The 19,751-nt window shown below is 39.3% G+C and overlaps 2 protein-coding genes across 3 annotated transcripts in view; one reads left to right on the plus strand and one right to left on the minus strand.

The window, feature by feature from the left end:
* The window catches only part of LOC136882097 (pyridoxal phosphate homeostasis protein), a 108,714-nt gene that overhangs the window by 40,773 nt on the left and 48,190 nt on the right, over nt 1–19,751 (plus strand). The gene's annotated exons all lie outside the window — the stretch shown is intronic.
* The window catches only part of LOC136881931 (transmembrane 6 superfamily member 1), a 40,921-nt gene continuing 24,925 nt past the window's right edge, over nt 3,756–19,751 (minus strand). For both annotated transcript variants that reach the window (XM_067154387.2, XM_067154385.2), the window contains exons 4-6: nt 14,434–14,704; nt 11,334–11,555; nt 3,756–5,178 (exon numbers count right to left, since the gene is read on the minus strand). In XM_067154387.2, coding sequence (XP_067010488.2) covers nt 4,978–5,178; nt 11,334–11,555; nt 14,434–14,704 — 694 coding nt within the window. In that variant the 3' untranslated portion in view covers nt 3,756–4,977. The remainder of the gene's footprint in view (nt 5,179–11,333; nt 11,556–14,433; nt 14,705–19,751) is intronic.

Below are 19,751 nucleotides of genomic sequence, written 5' to 3' on the forward strand. Positions count from 1 at the left end.
TAGAGAGGAGTGCAAGAAGAAGAAATCTGGACTGAGATAAAATGTTAGAAGGAGAGAGTAAGGTAGAGAAGTGCCATAAATGCCCCGACCTGGCAGAAGCTGCATAAGGGGAAAGGAGGAGGATGATTATATTTGTGGAAACATTACAAGTTGATCTGAAGGTAAAATTTATTTATTGCCATGTTCTATACAAAAGGTTTGTATTTATTAAAATTACTACTAACACAAAGAGTTTCATGTAGCTGCTCGTTTTATTGAAATCTTGTACAGGATGGTCCAAAAAAAATGTACACTGTCTGATACTCCATATCTTCTGACAAATTTGACTTGGAGGTACAATTTTTGGCACTGAGAGACAGTAATGTTATATGTTTGAAAGAACCGCCAGCATCTTCTAAACAATGCCGATGGCACCGAATTACAGCTGTCCATGTATCTAGCGTAATGGCAGTACATAACGCTACGATTTCTCCACATGAACGTGAGGATTTATAAGAGACCCTTGTGACAGATACCATTAAGTGTGGGTTGTGCCTTGTCAGACCACACAAATTTCCCTGCAAATTCCTCATCTTTACGAACCATGTGCTCAAACCATTCACATTGTAGCGTCATCTACTGACATTACGCCAGATACACGGACAGCTGTAATTCAGTCTGCAGTTCGGTGCCATCGGCATTGTTCAGAAGCTGCTGGTGGTCGTTTCAAGTGTATAATTCTCTCTCAATGTCAAAAATTGTACCTGCAAGTCAAATTTGTCAAAAGATACCAAACAGTAAGTACATTTATGGGGACCCCTTTGTATTATTCTATTTGGTATAGGAGAGGAGCAAATTGGAGAGATAGGAACACTAAATAGGTCAGTGTGGGAAGAGGAGACAAGGGCAAATACGAAGAAACAAAAGGACAAAGACAATCTTCACATCTTCATACACTTCAGTCTTCAATAGATCGGGGCCAATGACCTAGGTGTTAGGCCTCTTTAAACAACAAGCATTATCATCTCAAATAGATCAAGATTGTGACGGGCAGTCTGAGGGTCTTGAGATTTCTGGAAACTAAGTGCAAGCACCTGTTTCTCGCGAGAAATATAGAGAGAACTCAAGAGCGTTTTCTCCGCATTGTGGGGCAAGCGGCATGTCATAGGCTCTAAGGTATTACAAGTAATCATGTTCATATTGGTCCATACTGACTATATAACAGAAAAAATACAGTGGTCTACCAAATTATTATGCTCACTGTTAGGTACTGCATTTTAAGATGTCAGTGTGTGTTGTTCAAGGAACAATAGAGAGGGATCAACACGAGCTAGTTTTAAGCAACTAACTTCTATCTCAAACAAAGATTATACAGTCACGCTTGACACTGCACTGTAACATGAGGCAAAAATCTGTTGAAGCTATCCCATAGAACCAGGAAATTAATGTCTGGAACTGGCCACCTAATTCTCTTGACTTCAACCCAGAAGGAAACATTTTTATGACACAAAGGAAAAAAATTAAGCCAGAAGGAGTTATTATCAACTAGAATATGCTCATAAAAAGAATAAATGAGGCTTGGAGAACCCCCCAGGAACCGACAAGTAAATGCATTTCAAGTGACAGCAGCTAATTCTGACTTTATAAAGTACTAGTACAATACTTTAGTTAGTTCAGTCTGAAAAGAAGTGGTGATTATCAAATTGTTTTTGTATAGGAAATGTAATCCATGTAAAATATTCACACAATAGAGAGAGTGTAATCTTTCACCAGTCCGTACTATCAGCATATATTCTATAAAATGAGAAAATATCTTATTCTCTTTGTGAGTAAAATAATTTAGCAGACAACTTTATATATAGATCAACCACCTAATCAATACACAATATTATTATCTAAGAATGTTATTTATCAAACAAAAGTGAACATGTTTCTGTTCTTAGAGCCACTTCAGCATATAAGTTCTTAAATAAGATTAATAGCACATAAAAACATTTGAAAAAAAGATCATGAATGTAGTATTGATAACTGAGACAGTTAAATTTATGAACATTTTATCAATGAGCTCCAATATTTTGTTTTGAATTGTCTCAATTATCAATACTAGATTCATGATCTTGCTTTCAAATATGTTTATGTGCTATTGATCTTATTTAAGTGTTTGTGTGCTGATGATGGTTCCAAGATTAAGATTATACTATTGCGTATTGATTAGGTGGTATGTATGTTCAGTCTCCAGCCCTAAGGCTGGGTGCATCCTCAACAGCTCTGCCATCAGCTGTCATAGATGCCCTAGGCATCACTGAAGAGGCATGCTAGGGAAATGAGGAGTGAGGTAGTTTCCTGTTGCTTTCCTCAGATTAGGTGGTTGATCTATATATATTTTTTCTCAAGCCCTACAGGTAGATGGAGCTGAATGTTGTTTGTGCCAAATATGCGAATAGCCAACCACGGGCCTTCTCTATTCTGTAAATACGTGTCAACAAGCAACTATGCTGTTTATTTCTACCGAGATTTATTATTGACGCAGTATAACATGACTATAAAATATAAACATTCTGGCATTGTATGCAGTTGTAAGTACATAAGTAGGCTAAGTACAGAGACTGACGGCTACTGTAGGTGTACATTGTTATAAAACGCCACATTCAATATCCATACGACCAGTGCTTGCGTTAACCGACATTACATTGATGAAGGAAATGATTCCTTACAATGGTGTAGTGGTGAGTTCTTTGTTCAGGGTACTTCAGGGGTTAGACAAGGCTGTAATCTTTCACCTTTGTTGATCGTAGTTTACATGGATCATCTGCTGAAAGGAATAAAGTGGCAGGGAGGGATTCAGTTGGGAAGAAATGTAGTAAGCAGTCTGGCCTATGCTGATTACTTGGTCTTAATGGCAGTTTGTGCCAAAAGCTTGCAGTCTAATATCTTGAAATTTGAAAATAGGTACAATGAATGTGGTATGAAAATTAGCCTTTCATAGACTAAATTGATGAGAGTAGGTAAGAAATTCCACAGAATCAAATGTCAGATTCATCATCATCATTGTACAGTTCCAGTTTCCCGGGTACTGTTTAAATATCAGATTGGTGATACAAAACTGGAACAGGTAGATAATTTCAAGTATTTAGGATGTGTGTTCTCCCAGGATGGTAATATAGTGAGTGGGATTGAATCAAGGTGCAGTAAAGCTAATGCAGTGAGCTCACAGTTGCGATCAACAGTATTCTGTAAGAAGGAAGTCAGCTCCCAGGCGAAACTATCTTTACATCAGTCTGTTTTCAGACCAAATGTGCTTTACAGGAGTGAAAGCTTAGTGGACTCAGGATATCTTATTCATAAGTTAGAAGTAACAGACATGAAAGTAGCGAGAATGATTGCTGGTACAAACAGGTGGGAACAATGGCAGAAGGGTACTCGGAATGAGGAGATAAAGACTAAGTTAGGAATGAACTCGATGGATGAAGCTGTACACATAAACTGGCTTTGGTGGTGGCGTCATGTGAGGCGAATGGAGAAAGATAGGTTAACTATGAGAATAATGGACTCTGTTATGGAGGGTAAGAGAAGTAGAGGGAGACCAAGACGACAATGGTTAGACTCAGTTCCTAACAATTTAAAGATAAGAGGTATAGAACTACATGAGGCCACAGCACTAGTTGTAAATAGAGAATTGTGGCAACGTTTAGTAAATTCACAAAGGCTTGCAGACTGAATGCTGAAAGGAATAAGTCTATAATGAAGATGTATGTATGTATGTATGTATGTATGTATGTATGTATGATCTTTTCTATTTATGAATGAAGGCTGAAGATGACCCAATACAATAGGGTCGAAACTAGTCCCGATATGTATTAATAATAATAATAATAATAATAACATCAAATAACTGTATTGAACAGGTGGACCTCCCCATTATTTTTGATAGGGCTGACGATACACTATCAAGCTTATGCTTGTGGTTACTGTAGTGTCACACAGATCGCAGCACAGGAGAATTGATCTCAAGATTCTTGCGAGAGTCTCAAGATCTGTGATGTCAGTTTCGAGAGTCTCGATCAAGAGCGGTGCCCATCACTTGATCAAGACTGAGAGTGTTGATGATGAAGCTGGTAAGCAGAAACAGGCTCATTGAGGGCTGAGAAGAAATGGATGCAAAGGACTGGGATTGATGAAGGGAGAGCCTATCACTGTGCTCCCCCAACTGAGGGTTACTTTGTTGAAACAGGTTGTTCACATACTATTAATATAAGGCATGATTTAAAAGTTTGCATTTAAGGGCCTTGCTGTAGCGGAAATGCAACATAGTATGACTCCGATGCGGGTATGAAAGGACGTACATGTAGGCGAAGGGATAAGTGTGGCAGTCGTGTCGTGCCGAAGTGCGCGCGTTAAATGCAGCACGTGAACTATGGCAACATTAACAAATGCATCCAAACAAGATCAATATGCTGTTATTCTGTCTTGGCTGACGAAGGAAAAACACAGGTGGATATCCATCAGAGAATGAAGACTATGTATGGGTGGGCATATCTGTTGAAAACCATCATTGTGGAATGGTGCACCAAGTTCCATGCAGTTGCAGTTTGACACAAGACGCCTGTCAATCTGGGAGGCTAGCCTCAACCATTATGGACAACGAGTGGGCAGTGGATGAGACCTCTGGTCCTGATCTCTCCCCCATACAATTATCACGCCTTCGGTCCCCTCAAAAAGACCTTGCAGTGACAACGCTTCTGGTCAGACAAGGATGTGCAGCAGGACACGGTGTTTTACCACACAGGAATCTTCAACCTGGTGCATTGCTCGAATGAGTGCCTCAATGCTCATGGCAATTTTGCCTGATTAGCATCCATATTCAGGACTGTACGGCCCTCAAACGGATACCTTTTGATCACCCCTTATAATTAGAAATTATTGTGTTTATCCTATCACCAATATCTGTATTCTTATGAGGAATGTTTCTTTTTATTATTGATGGCCTTCAATATGAATTTATTGTTTCTTCTTTCTCTGTTTGATATGCTCGGTGTGAGGTTCCCAGCACAAGATGATGACTGTCAACTGAGGAACAACAGTGATCAAGATGTTCACAGCCCAGAATGCCACCCAGGCCATGTGGTTGTCAAGTGTTGGAGCCTGGTATTGCTGGATTGTTAGAGGGTGGAAAGACATCCCTATCTGTTCCACTTCTGCCTGTAAAGAGAGATATAACACTGTTACTTACTTCTTATAGCTTACAGTTTAAATAAACTAAGAATTGGAAAGGAACAAATAAGACAATGTCAATTCAAGTTATATACGTATTAGGGTGGTCAGAAACAACGTGATTAGAGGGTTGGTCAAAATGATAAGTAATTTAAAAAAGTAATTTGATATCTTGCACCATTGTCATTTTATCAGTGCTGATGTTAACCAACCACATCTCTTTGTGGCAAATTCAAATGAGCCAGTACTGGTAAGTCTGCACATCGCTTAAGAGCACCAATGAAAGAACAAAATCTTTGCTATGGAAGGCATTTGAACACGGACCTGTATCTGACCCTGTAATGATTAAGAGGGGGAATTCCTCAAGGCAGTATTATAAGACCATTATGCATTTTTTTTTTTCCCCATTGGTTTTATGTTGCACCGACACAGATAGGTCTTATGGCGACTATGGGATACGAAAAGGCTAGGAGTGGGAAGAAAGCGGCCGTGGCCTTAATTAAGGTACAGCCCCAGCATTTGCCTGGTGTGAAAATGAAAAACCACGGAGGGCTGCCGACAGTGGGGTTCGAATCCACTATCTCCCGGATGAAAGCTCACAGCTGCGTGCCCCTAACTGCACAGCCAACTCGCCCGGTTATGTTTTCTTATATATACAAGGGTCGAGTCATAAGTCATGGCAACTATATTTTTACTCGCGAACAGGAAACAACACGGAAAATGTAAGATATGCATTTGGAAATATAGGGCATGTAATTATGCATAGTGCCGGAAGACAAATTCTGACTTCAGGAGATCCTCGTAGGAAAGTGACAGAACACAGGCCATTGGTAAACATTGTTTTAGTATGGTATAGACAGCAAATACACAATACTACGTACAAAGGACAGGTCTCCACTGGTTACAGACATTCAAAATAATCACCTAATGCTTCCACTGCGTGTTGCCAGCGGTAGGGCAGGCGCTGATTACCATTCACTGCATGTGTATCGCTAACGTATGACACCTCTCTCCGAAATGATGTTACCATGTCCTCTTTGTTAGCAAACCGTTGTCCACATAATGGCATCTTGGCTTTGCAATTCCGCTAGAGTCCAGCGCCTGTCCTCATGTTCTATAGGGCATTGCATGCACACCCAAGGCTTCCTGCAGCTCTGCATGGCATTGGCGTGCATTTCTGCAGCGGAGAACTGCTATTTTAATATACGATTGTTGCTCCTGCTTGTTGACTTCCATTTTGTGACGCTCTCACTCACACACTGAACTTGGGGGCATGCTTAGACCCGCACTGTTGTTTACATACACCATCTAGTGGTATCATACGCAAGTACATACAGTACGTTTCCAAGTGCATATCTTAGATTTTCCGTGTTGTCTCCAGTTTGCGAGAAAAAAAATAGTTGCCATGACTTATGACTCGACCTACGTATCAATGATATGAGTAAAAAAGTGGAATCAGAGAAGTTACAAGATTGTGAGCAAGTGCAAAATGACCTTGATAATGTTGTGAGATGGACAGCAGGCAATGGTATGATGATAAACGGGGTTAAAAGTCAGGTTGTGAGTTTCACAAATAGGAAAAGTCCTCTCAGTTTTAATTACTGCATTGATGGGGTGAAAGTGTTAATGTAAAGAAAGATCTTCATTGGGTAATCACATAAATGGGATTGTAAATAACGGGTACAGATCTCTGCACATGGTTATGAGGATTTTTAGGGGTTGTAGTAAGGATGTAAATGAGCGGGCATACAAATCTCTGGTAAGACCCCAAATAGAGTATGGTTCCAGTGTATGGGACCCTTACTTGATTTGTTCTGGGTGATTTCCGACAAAAACGAGTAGTGTTACAAAAATGTTGCAAAGTTTGGCTGGGAAGACTTAACATTAGTATTGTAATAGAATAAGGTTTTCTTGTTTAATTAGTTTTTAGTAATGTTTTTATTATGTACAATCGCTATTAAGCAGGTTCACCAACAGCTGATGATGACCTATTTACAGGTCAAAACCGGTACTGTTTTAATGTAAATAATACTAAACATTTTGTAAATTAAAGTATTGATTAGATGGGAAACTCACCCTTCATACTTGTAAGTGGTATGTACCGCGCTGTCAGTGAAAATGTAGCATAGAATGATATTAGTAGAGGAATAAGCTTGAGTGGTGTCTTTAAAAGTAGGAAAGATCACAATATGAAGATAAAATTGGAATTCAAGAGGACAAATTGGGGCAAATATTTGTTTATAGGAAGGGGAGTTAGGGATTGGAATAACTTACCAAGGGAGATGTTCAATGAATTTCCAATTTCTTTCCAATCATTTAAGAAAAGGCTAGGAAAACAAGAGATAAAAAATCTGCCACCTGGGCAACTGCTGTAAATGCAGTATTGATTGATTGATTGGTTGGTTGATTGATTGATTGATTGATTGATTGATTGATTGATTGATTGATTGATTGATTGATTGATTGATTGATTGATTGATTGATTGACCTCCGAGCTGACTGGATCATGCCATAGGTAGTATGTTATGGTGACACCGGCTGAAACTTACGTGTGTTTGTGTTTCATGCCAATTTCCTGGCGTCGGTAGTTGATAGGCAATCGCATGCGTAAGCCTAGTGAGTTTCGAAAAATGTTACAAAGGATGTCAATATTTAATATTTGAATACCAGTTTCAGCTCTTTTAGGGCCATCTTCAGTTCAAAATATTGTACGTTAATTATAAGAAGCATTTGACAAACATATTTACAAACTAATACACATGCACTAATAAAAATATTGATATTTCACCAAAATTGTTTCATCTTTAAAAACAATGAGAATTTTCCTCCTTGTTGCAGAAGATACATCATAAATTTACATATTCAGTCATTTGAAGAAATTGATATTAAAATAATGCATGGCTCTTGAGGCTAAAAATCTTCTAAGTTCTTGATAAATGGTGGTTTGTTGGTTGACATATGAATCAAGACATGTTATGAAAGCTTGATTACAGCATCAAACAACCTATTTATTTCAAAAATTAAGTTCCCAGAAGGAAACCATAATTGGAAAGGTGTAGCAATTCAACTGATGAGCCCACTGCTACACTCAGGCGAAACGCTGGTAATTCCACAATTCATCATCATCATCATATGCAGTTTCCAGCTGTTGGCGAGGTCTGCATGGAACATAAACCTCTCCATCCTTTTGTCTTCCCACTACTTTTCCCTCATCACTCTTGCCTAGTTCTCTTCTCTTTACACACTCTTCCACTCCTTTTATCCACCTCTCTCTTGGTCTTCCTCTCAGTTGTTTTACTGTTAATTCCATTTCATGCATCGTCCTCAGTATCCTTTCTTCTGTCATTCTCTTCATGCATTGGTACCATCTAAGTCTAGATGCCTCTATCCTGTTCTGTAGTGGCTCTTCTTTTACTGTATCTCTAACTTTTTCATTTCTCATCTTATCCATTCTTGTCACTCCTATCCTCCATCTCAGAATTTAATTTCACTTGCCTGTATCCTAGTCACAGTTCTCTGCCTCATTACCCAAGTTTATGCTGCATATGTCAGAACAGGTACATAGTACGTCCTGTATATCACTCTTTTGCTTCTCTGAGGAACATCCTTGCTCCAAACCAGGCTTCTGACACTTTTCAGGAATGCTTCTGCTTGTCTTCCACACTCGATTATTTCCTTATCATTTCTTCCACTTTCCTCTGTGATACTTCCCAGGTACTTGAAACTCTCTACCTTCCTAAGCTGTTCCCCTCCAAGCATTATCCCTCTCACAGGTCTCTCCTTTTTTCTAGTTATGATCACTATCTTGCTCTTCTTGGCATAAAATTTCATTCCATGTTGTTCCGTCTCATCTTCCCATGCTTCTAAGTTCCCTGGATATCGCCTTCCTTTTCTCACCAGATCAACAAGTCATCTGCAAACATTACCATTTTTTTTCTTCCTTCCCTAATTTTCCTTGCCACTGTTGTCATTATCTCGTTCATTACTACATACAATTCAATCAGCTATGGTTTTGAATTTCCCTCTTGAAAACTAAATTGATGTGTTTTCCTCAATAAGAATATTTAAAAAAAAAAGACTCATTACTTCCATTTATTCAAGGTAGGAAACTTTGAAATGAAAGCACGGTGTGGATGAGGCAGAACAAATAGTGCTGCTTTCAGTATCAGCCAATTTAACCCCTATGCTGCCAAATAAAATTTGGAGCTTTGCTGTGAAAAATGCTCAATTAAGCAATGAAAAATGAATGTTTAATTTTACCTCAAACAATGTGATTTTCTTTTTAAATAAGTGTAACAAACCAACTAAAAGTAATATGTTGAGAATAATATTGACATTCTGCACAAGTACACTGTAAAAAAAAGAGGAAAAACGACAAAATTTACTTCTGTGGATAATTAATAGTAACTGACTGTTCTTGTTCACAGAATTACTCTAGAAAACTAGGAAGTACTAATGTAACATAAATATCTGACATCAAGGAAAATACACTGAATATATGCATTGCAAAAAGACAATACCAATTATACAAAAAATATACAATATTATAGAGTACAATATTATTGTCCTCTGAAAATATGGAACTAAGTGATGAGAAGTGAATCAAATAAGACAAATAACATGATTTGCTTATCAAATGAATATTACAAACCATAGAAAATTAATATTTTGCAAATATTCACACCGCATGATTACACTGTAAAAAACAAATTGTGGAAAAATATACTTTGTAAAAAATTACTGAAACTGTTGTTCATGTTCACAAAAATACCCTACAACACTAAAAGTAATATGGTAACATATCTATGTGACACTATGGAAGGAAACACCGTGTATACAGTGCAAAAAAGCAATAGAAATTATACAAAAATTATAGACCTATAGTTCAGAAAAAATTCCAAACCTGTGAATTCTACTTTCTACCAATTCCTGAATTAGTTAGTCTGTTCTGTTCACCAAGATAAATATTTACATACTATATAAATACACTGCAAAAAGTAAACGTGAATAACTGTAAGTTGTTTTCTTGTAAATCGATGGTAGTTATTTATTTGAACTTCTTTCCATGCACCAGACACAACGAACCTAAGACTATCCATAGCCTTACCAGACTCACTGTCAGTCCCACTACTGCTATCATCACTATCACTGATTTCCAACTCTAACCCACTATTCTCGTCACAGAGAAAATCATCATCATCATCATCATCATCATCTTCCTCTGTGTCAGTGTCTGACATACTTCCGGAAAGCCACTCAGAAATGTTGTCCTCGGGTTTCCTTTCCTTTGGCTCTACACTCATTATGTCCTGAAGTCACCTTGTGCAGTGTAAATTACGATTTAAAAACTTATATGTGATTAAAATATACCTACTTCCAGACACAAACGATGCGACGTACGAACAGTACACTAGCGGGCGGCAAGAACGGCGAGACTCGTGCCAACTCGCGCTATTTAAAACCGACCTTCTTCAGGCCGCCACTAGGCAGCAGCATGCCGTAGACCAGTGCAAACGCTAGTTTTCCTCCTTTTCCACTCAAGTCGAACATGACATCACGTGGTCATAACATTCTGAAGCCGTGGACTAAAGTCAAATACGACAGCGAGTGGAGTGCTATTGCCGTTCGACTAAAGTCAAACATGGCAGCATAGGGGTTAATTATGTTTTAACTGCTATTTTACCAATTTGACATTTTGAACAATTTTTATAAATAAATAAATACCAATGCAAAATTGGGAGTTTTGGGGTTCAGATCCCATTAGTGTCCAGTAGGCCATTTTTGTTCTGTACTTCACATCTCTTCAATATATACTATATGTACAGAGCACAACCTGGTATGTTAAAAGTTTATTTTGAGTAGAATGTGGTTTTGGAAATTAAATATTTATTGACTGCACATTGCTTTAAAAAATCAAGATTAATTTTTCTTGGGCAGTAGATAATCCGTAGAATGGTTAGCTGAGGGACGGATAATCGAGGTTGTACCATACATCACTCCACACAGTTTTGACATCAGGAAGGGTATCTGACCGTAAAACAGGATTAAATCCACACATACAACAAAGTTCCCAGCTGTGACCAATCCAGAATGTGGTAAAAGCAGCAGAAAAAAGAGTCTGTTACTGTATAATATGTTTTTACCTGTAAAGTTGCTCCTGCTACAAGAATGGCCAGATCTTGCAACCAAGGTTGCCCAGGATTCTGTATAATTCCAGCAGCCAGCAAGAGAAATGCAGGAGCAAAGTAAAACAGTGACACTATGGCCTGGATTGGTGCAAATGGTGCTGGCAGGATATCACTGAGGATTGGCTCAGCTCTTTCTCTGTACCAGGAAAATAGATCACTATTGCAGCCAAGACCAGCCTGAAAACAAAATTAAAAATGTAACCATTATAAAAATCAACAGAGGCAGTGTCGACACTGCCCTTAACTTGAAAGGCATCAAAATGTCTCATTACACCTCATCTCACTACCAACTATAAGGAGACACTGATGAACTACATGGAAATTTGTCTGACGCATGCATCTTTTTGATTCTCTTCATGTCGAGAAATGTAGTGATCGCATTTTGGACAGGGACTTTGCCAGACCATGAAATTTTCCGTACTAAATGATTTAGTTGGACGTTATTTTGACCGTATGTTATGTATAATGATATTCTTATTTCGAGGCATTATGACCATGTGAATATACGTGTGCTTAATATCTGTTTTTTCCAAGGTCAGTACATGTATATTGTATTTTGCAAGTATGGTACAGTACATTTTATTTGGTTTGAATGGTGCAGCTTTGCTTTGTAGAGTCCCAGATAATACGCATAATAAATTTTGAAATATTCATTACCTACCTTGGTGCAATGTAAAGATACAGTGTTGGGGGCAGTAGCAACACTTCAACAATTTGAAGAATGCATAAGAAAACGTAAAAATGTCAATTGTATGTAGATGAGCAAATTGCAGCCAGGTTTGTAACAGTGTATGAAAATTGAGGCATGTACTTACGTATTAAGGGCTTTCTCATTTATAGAAGACACCTTTGATCAATAATTTATAACATGTCATATTCATCATATATGATCATCATCATCATTTTACAGTTCAGTTTCCCGGGTACTGTTGGCAACCCTCTTTTACTGTACTGTATCTCGTGTTGTTATTGACGTCCTCCAGTATCCTTGCCCAATCTGCAAATGTCCCATCTTTATGATGTCCATCCAGTGTTTCAGTTCTGCCAGTGTGGTTTCAGTCTGGGATTCTAAATAGGCCATCAGTTTGTCCAGCTGCATTGTTGCATCTACATGAGACATTGTTTCTTCTGATGGAGCGCCGGTTTCATTTTCAAATTCACCATCACTCTCGTCATTACCTGCCGAGGAACAAGAGGCAATAATTTATTCATCTGTCATTATATTGTAGCCTGAATTACAGTCATTTTTTCAAGCAGTCCTTTACGTCGTTCACATCTATGTCTGAGCATCCAGGAATGCATGCAAATGTGTCAAGGAACTCACAAGAGTCCACGGTTTCTCATTCTCAATTCCAGGTGAATGCCGGGATGGTACATTTAATAGACCGCAGCCGACTTACTTCCAGTTCCTTTCCATATCTATCCTTGGTGGAAAAGACATTCAAGAAGAGTCGAACCCGTAAAAGAAATACTGCACAAGTAAAAATTAATTTTTATTATTTTCGATCCGGATAAACCGGAGATCCGGATTAATGAGGGACAGATAAATGATTCTTGTGAATATGTATTTTAATGTTATAATGTCCGGCTCCATGGCTGAATGGTTAGCGGGCTGGCCTTTGGTCACAGGGGTCCCGGGTTCGATTCCCGGCAGGGTCGGGAATTTTAACCTTAATTGGTTAATTTTGCTGGCACGGGGGCTGGGTGTACATGTCGTCTTCATCATCATTTCATCCTCATCACGACGCGCAGGTCGTCACATCAAAAGACCTGCATCTGGCGAGCCAAACTTGTCCTCAGACACTCCCGGCACTAAAAGCCATACTCCATTTCATTTCAATGTTATAATTATTCTTGCAACATTGTCTTTGTCTGGTATACATATGTTTTAGTTATCGCATAATCTGTTCAATTTTTATTTGGCTGAAGATGGCCACTAAGTGGCTAAACTAGTCCCAAGACTGATGTAATATCATTTACTTGATATATTGTCAATTTTTTTCTTATTCTTACGATTCAAATTGACGAACTTGCCGTATTTCCTGTGCCAGAGAGCCAGCCACTGCCTGTTGCTGTGCGTCAGAAGAGGGAAGGGAAGTGGGGTGTATGATGGAGACAAAAGATAATGCTCAGCGCATACGCAGAAGCTTCCTCGTTCGACTCGCACAGGATTGTCCTAGTCCCTTACAGGCAATATCCACAGTTCGTTTATTAAACAACCACAACTGCATACACAGCACAAGAACACACTGTAGTTAAGACACACTCGTCAGTCAAAGAATACACCAGATCGTTTCCACTTGGTAGCAGTAACATGCTCAAAGATGAAACGCTGCCGCTCCAACATTGTTAATGGAATGAAATATTGAACGAAGGAAACAATACACCCAATGGTTTGATTACAGTAGATGTTCAATATGCTCCCCTCCTACTTCAATGCACTGTTCACAACGGTGTAGTAGTGACCTTTGTACTCTGTTCAGGATGTGTGGTGTTTAGCGAATGACCTGCAAAGCTGCCTGTATTCGTGGTACAAGTTCATCTTCTCTTTCTACAGGGCTCGCATAGTAGTCAGTTTGTTCAGAACCAACTGTACAGTGCCTACTAGGGCTGGGAAGTGAAGATGTGAAACAAAAGAGAAACTTGTGCATTCGCACCGAGCATTATCTCTGTCTCCCACTTCTTACCTCCCCTCCCTTCCCTTCCCTTCCCTTCCCTTGACTGGCTCTCTGGCATAGCAAATACGGCAAGTTCGTCAAATTGAATTGCACACCCAGATGTGACAAAGTAACCTCATTTTCTCGTCTCGAAAAGAAAAATCTTCTCCGCCAAAATGATTGCACCATCCTTCTTAACACAACACAAAGAGCATCCCTGATTTTTTTTGTTCTTATACACTCTTTGACAGTATTCGCACAATATTGAACCTTAAATTAGCAAAAAAAAAACCTTAATTTACAGAACCTTACTGGCCAAAGTTCTAAGCTGAATTATTTCAATAACAATTTTTGCATGCACAACAACAAAATGTAGATGAAAAATGCTTGTTGCTTACCACACCTCTTAATACAGCTGCTATGGCAGCTTCAATCAGCAACAGGACAAGTAACGTTTTAACCCAGCCAGCTGCTCTTGGTTTCACCATTTTCTTTCTTGGCTCAGTAAGACATTGCCAGCCAACAATGACAGGCACGACTACATAAGGAATGTTCAGTAAGGTACACCATTGGACTCCAGATTGACTGAGAACTGCCCCTAACAGCAGCACCACCATGCTGTTGAGGATGTTAGCCGAGTAGTAGAGACCAAGAGTCCGGTAACTCAGTCTGAAAGGCAGACAAAGATCATTTGTAGCATTCATAGGGCAGGTATAGCATTTTGTATTTTAGTATGAGGGGGGATCAAACGTAAACAGGATTTTATTTTTTATTTAAATTCATTTATTGAAAAAACACAAGGCAATTACTATTTATTTTTCCACATAGTTTCCTGCTTTGGAAATGCATTTGTCCCAGCATATGGGCAGCTTTTAGATGCCCTCATTGTAGAAAGAACAGGGTCATGTCACCAGCCAGTTGCGCACAAAGTCTTCCATACTCCCCGTCATCATCAAATTGGTGCCTTCCTAGAGCTTCTTTAAGCGGTCTGAACAAATGGAAATCACAGGGTGATAAGTCCGGGCTGTAAGGAGGATGATCCTGTAGCTTGGAGACAGAGCTGCAGTATGGGACTGCGCATTGTAGAATCGGTTGGTTTTGTCTTTTGCAGTGATATGCAACCCTCGCCTTATTTAACAGCTCACAGTAGTAAGCAGCATTGATTGTGCGTCGCTCATGCAAAAAATCAGTCAGCAAAATGCCTTGCCGATCGAAAAAATGGTTGCAAGAACCTTACCAGCTGACAGTCGAGTCTTGGCTTTCACTGATGCTGCCTCCCCTTTCCTCTGCCACTCCTTACACACACACATCCATGACAGTGTTTGATGACCGAACTGTGCAGTCAATCTCTGGCAAGTTTCCGCTACTGTAACTTCTTCATGAGCAAGAAATTTTATAATTATGCGTTGCACAGTGGAGGGGTGCACCTGTTGTGTTACTGATGAAACGGAGGGAAATATCTAACAGCACACTCTGCCCACTCCTAACGGTCCCGCCTAAGCATAGCAGAAGGCTGATGTTCAGGAACAAAAATCTTGTTTATATTTGATCCACCTTCGTATTCAGTTTTTGAAGATTCATGATAGGATTTCTGGGTGTACTCATTCTCATATACAAGACATGCTTTTTAAGCAAGTACTGTTCTGATATTGAAAATAAAGTAATGCAATATTTCTTAACAATTCATTTTTTACATGTAAGCCTGTACTGTAAACTACTACTCAATATATTAAGTTCCAAGCATATTAAGACACTTGTCATATCGTGAAACCAGCTTCTGAATTCCATCCTCATAGAAATCTGGTGCCTGATGTGCCAGCCACTGCCGCGTGGTCGCTTTTAGCTCATCGTCATGGCACTGGCCTCCTAAATGCTTTTTCAAGTGCAGGAACAAGTGATGGTCACTAGGCACTAGGTCACAACTATACAGAGGATGAGCAAATTGTCCCCAACCAATTGACGTGATGAGGTCTCGGGTTTGATTAGCCACGTGAGGTAGCGTATTGTCATGAAACAAAAGAATCCACCTTGTGAGCATGCAATGCCATTTGTTTTGGATTGCGTGAACACAAATTCCGATAATCTAAGTGTCCTGACACAATTTCATAAAGAACACTACTTGAAATGTCAAGCAACTCATAACTTTGTGATGAAATCGTAAAGTGTCTGTTTTCTTGAACCTTTGCATCAACTTTTTGCACCAAGTCTTCAGTAATGACTAGCCCATGAGGCTTCTCGTCGTAGACATTATTACAGCCTTCTTTAAATGCTATAACCCATTTTCTTACCATTTCCTCGCTCATAGTGTGTTAGCCATACACTTCACTAATCTCTATCCTTTGAGAGTGATCAATTATCCATACGGACCATAATGAAATTCATAACCTATGACTTCATAATCTGTCAATGAATTTCAACAGCTTCTTGGCGTTACCGTTAATTGTTAGCAGCATTTTCAATACGCATAAATAAATTTAAATACAGGCGAATGCTTCCATAACGGCGTTTGTTGCTAGCCTACATATGTACATACTGAGCGTGCATGCTCTGAACAATGACCGAAGCACTGCAGCGGCCATATTTAAAAACGGTGCTTACTTTAAAAACATGCTTCATATTTCCACTTATTTACATTTATATTCAGACTATCTACACAGCACCACATTGACAGATTGTACGTATCTGCTAATACACTTCACAGCAAAGTGCCTTCTGCATATTGGGCCATTAATGATGAAACACAACCTGGGAGATCAAGTACATAGACAGTCTTCAGTAATGGCAGATGGTCGCCCACTACACTTCTCATCATGGACATTAGTACGGCCTTCTTTAAATGCTCTAACCTATTTTCGATCACATAACCTTGTATTACTCCAAAAGTTACTGCAACAGCCGGTAAACGAGCACCTCCATACACCACCCACTGGGTCTGACCCACGAGGAAGGATCTCACCCATACCAATAAATTGCCTCCTACACTGAGCTGATGTAGTTTCAAAAGAAGTCGCTGACGTGACACATGGTCGAAGGCTCTGGACCATTATAGTGGGATACAGTCAATTTGTATCACATCAGGTTGATCCAAATTAAACAGCCAGTCATCAACGACCTTTGTCCATAATGTTGTGTGGGGATTCCTTGGGAGAAAACCATGCTGATTGGGGTTAAGGAAGTTATTTTCCCACAAGAATTCCAGCATGCTGTTTACTACCAACTGCTCCATACATTTACAGATAGTGGATGTTAAAGAATACTGTCCTGTAATTTTTAACTCTTTCCTTATTGCCCTTTTTATATACCACCACCACATTACCACTTTTCCACTCACCCAGCATGGACAGGGAGGCCACTATGGCTTCCACACAATGCAATAATATCTGTCTAGGTATTTTGGTTGGGTCTGTATTTTCTATAAACTGACGGTCACTTTGGGTGTAGAGAAGAATAAGTTGCAAAGCGGAAGGGGTGGAGGCGATGACCCGGCCAAATGCAAGTTAGCGACTGTATTTGGCTTTACGTACGATCAAATATAAACGGGACTTTTGTTCCTGAATATCCGCAGTTAGTAGGACTGGCCCCAAGCTTCTGGTATGCTTAGGCGAGACCGTTAGGAGTGGAGAGAGCGTGCTGTTAGATATTCCCTGCCGTTTTGTCACTAAAGCTCATAATGTCAGAGCAACAGGTGCACTTCTCTACTGTGCAACGCATAATTATAAAAATTCTTGCTCGTGAAGTAGTTACAGCGGCAGGAATTTGCCAGAGATTGACTGAACAGTTCGGTGATCAAACATTGTCAAGGACGTGTGTGTGTGTGTGTGTGTGTAAGGAGTGGCGGAGGAAAGGGGAGGCAGCACCAGTGAAAACCAAAACTCGACAGTCAGCTGGCAAGGTTCTTGCAACAGTTTTTCTCACTCAGCAAGGCATTTTGCTGCTTGATTTTTTGCATGAGCGAACCATAATCAACACTGCTTACTACTGTGACCTGTTGAACAAGGCGAGGGTTGCATATCACCGCAAAAGACGAGACCAACCGATTTGACAATCCGTGCCCCATACTGCAGTTCTAACCGTCTCCAAGCTACAGGAAATGCACTGGACTACACTTGATCATCCTCCTTACAGCCCGGACTTATCACCCTGCGATTTCCATTTGTTCAGACTGCTTAAAGAAGCTCCAGGAGGGCAACGATTTGAAGATGACGAGAGTGTGGAAGACTTTATGCACAACTGGCTGGTGATGTGACCGTGCTCTTTTTACAATGAAGGCATAAAAAAGCTGCCCGTATGCTTGGACAAATGCATTTTAAAGCAGGAAACTATGTGGAAAAATAAATTGCAATTGCCTTGTGTTTTTTAATAAATTAATTAAAATTAAAAAATCCTCTGTATATTTGATCCCCATAGTTCTCTCTCAAACTGTCCCTGAAAGCCTCACAGATGTGTCAAGTGTTATTTACAACTAGGTGTCCACTATTCAGAGGTATGTGTTATGAGAAGTTCCACTGTATAGATTTCAGAATGCACTGTATTATGGGCTAGAACAAGTTTGTTGCTTTCATTGTTGAAATATGAAAGGGGCCAATTTATTTATCACGTTTTTGAGCTTTTTATTTTTTTCCATTTATTTCAATTCATGCATATACTGAGCAAGTTGGCCATACAGTTAGGGGCCCACAGCTGTGAGCTTGCATTCGGGAGACAGAGAGTTTGAACCCCCACTGTTGGCAGCCCTGAAGATGCTTTTCCGTGGTTTCTCATTTCCACACCAGACAATCGCTGGGGAGATGTACCTTAATTAAGGCCACGGCTGCTTCCCCACTCCTAGCCCTTTTCTATCCCATAGTCATCATAAGACCTATCTATGTCAGTGCGATGTAAAGCAAGTTGTAAAAATAAATAAATACATTTTTTTCATATTCAACCCTAAAATTGTTACATTAATATTAATGCACTAAAGACAAAATGTGATTGGTAAAGGTAATCCTTTTTCTAAAGTACAATTATCCTAGTTAAATGTATCCTGAGTTATAAAATACTTGGGATAAGAGACTAACTATTGAAATGTATAGCTACACTAAATACATACAGTTATAAACAGATTATTATTACAACTACTTGTAGACAGAAAAAAGCAAGCAAGATATTGTCTGTATAGAGTAGCATTATGAAAATGTTGCAAAGTTTGGTCTGAGAAGACTTGGGAGAAAGGAGAAGAGCTGCTCGACTAAGGGGTATGTTCCGAGCTGTCAGTGGAGAGATGGCGTGGAAAGACATTAGTAAATTAATAGGTTTGAGTGGTGTTTTCAAAAGTAGGAAAGATCACAATATGAAGATGAAGTTGGAATTCAAGAGGACAAATTGGGGCAAACACTCGTCTATATGAAGAGGAGTTAGGAATTGGAATAATTTACCACAAGAGATGTTCAATAAATGTTCAAATTCTTTGCAATTATTTAAGGTAAAAAAAACAGATAGGGAATCTGCCACCAGGGTGACTGCCATGAATGCAGATCATTGATTGATTGAAGAAAATGTTGAATTCATGTGATAAAGTTTGAAATATTTGGGTAAAGAGAGAGACATATTGCTATTTTCGTCATAAATACATATGTATCTTTACTTGAATTATTGACAGAAAGTATAGAACATTCATCATCTCCGTCATCCAGTTTGGATCACGGATTGCAGTTTATAAGGGTTTCTATTGTTCTAT

This window comes from Anabrus simplex, chromosome 10 (genome assembly GCF_040414725.1).
Source record: "Anabrus simplex isolate iqAnaSimp1 chromosome 10, ASM4041472v1, whole genome shotgun sequence".
Lineage (NCBI taxonomy): Eukaryota > Metazoa > Arthropoda > Insecta > Orthoptera > Tettigoniidae > Anabrus > Anabrus simplex.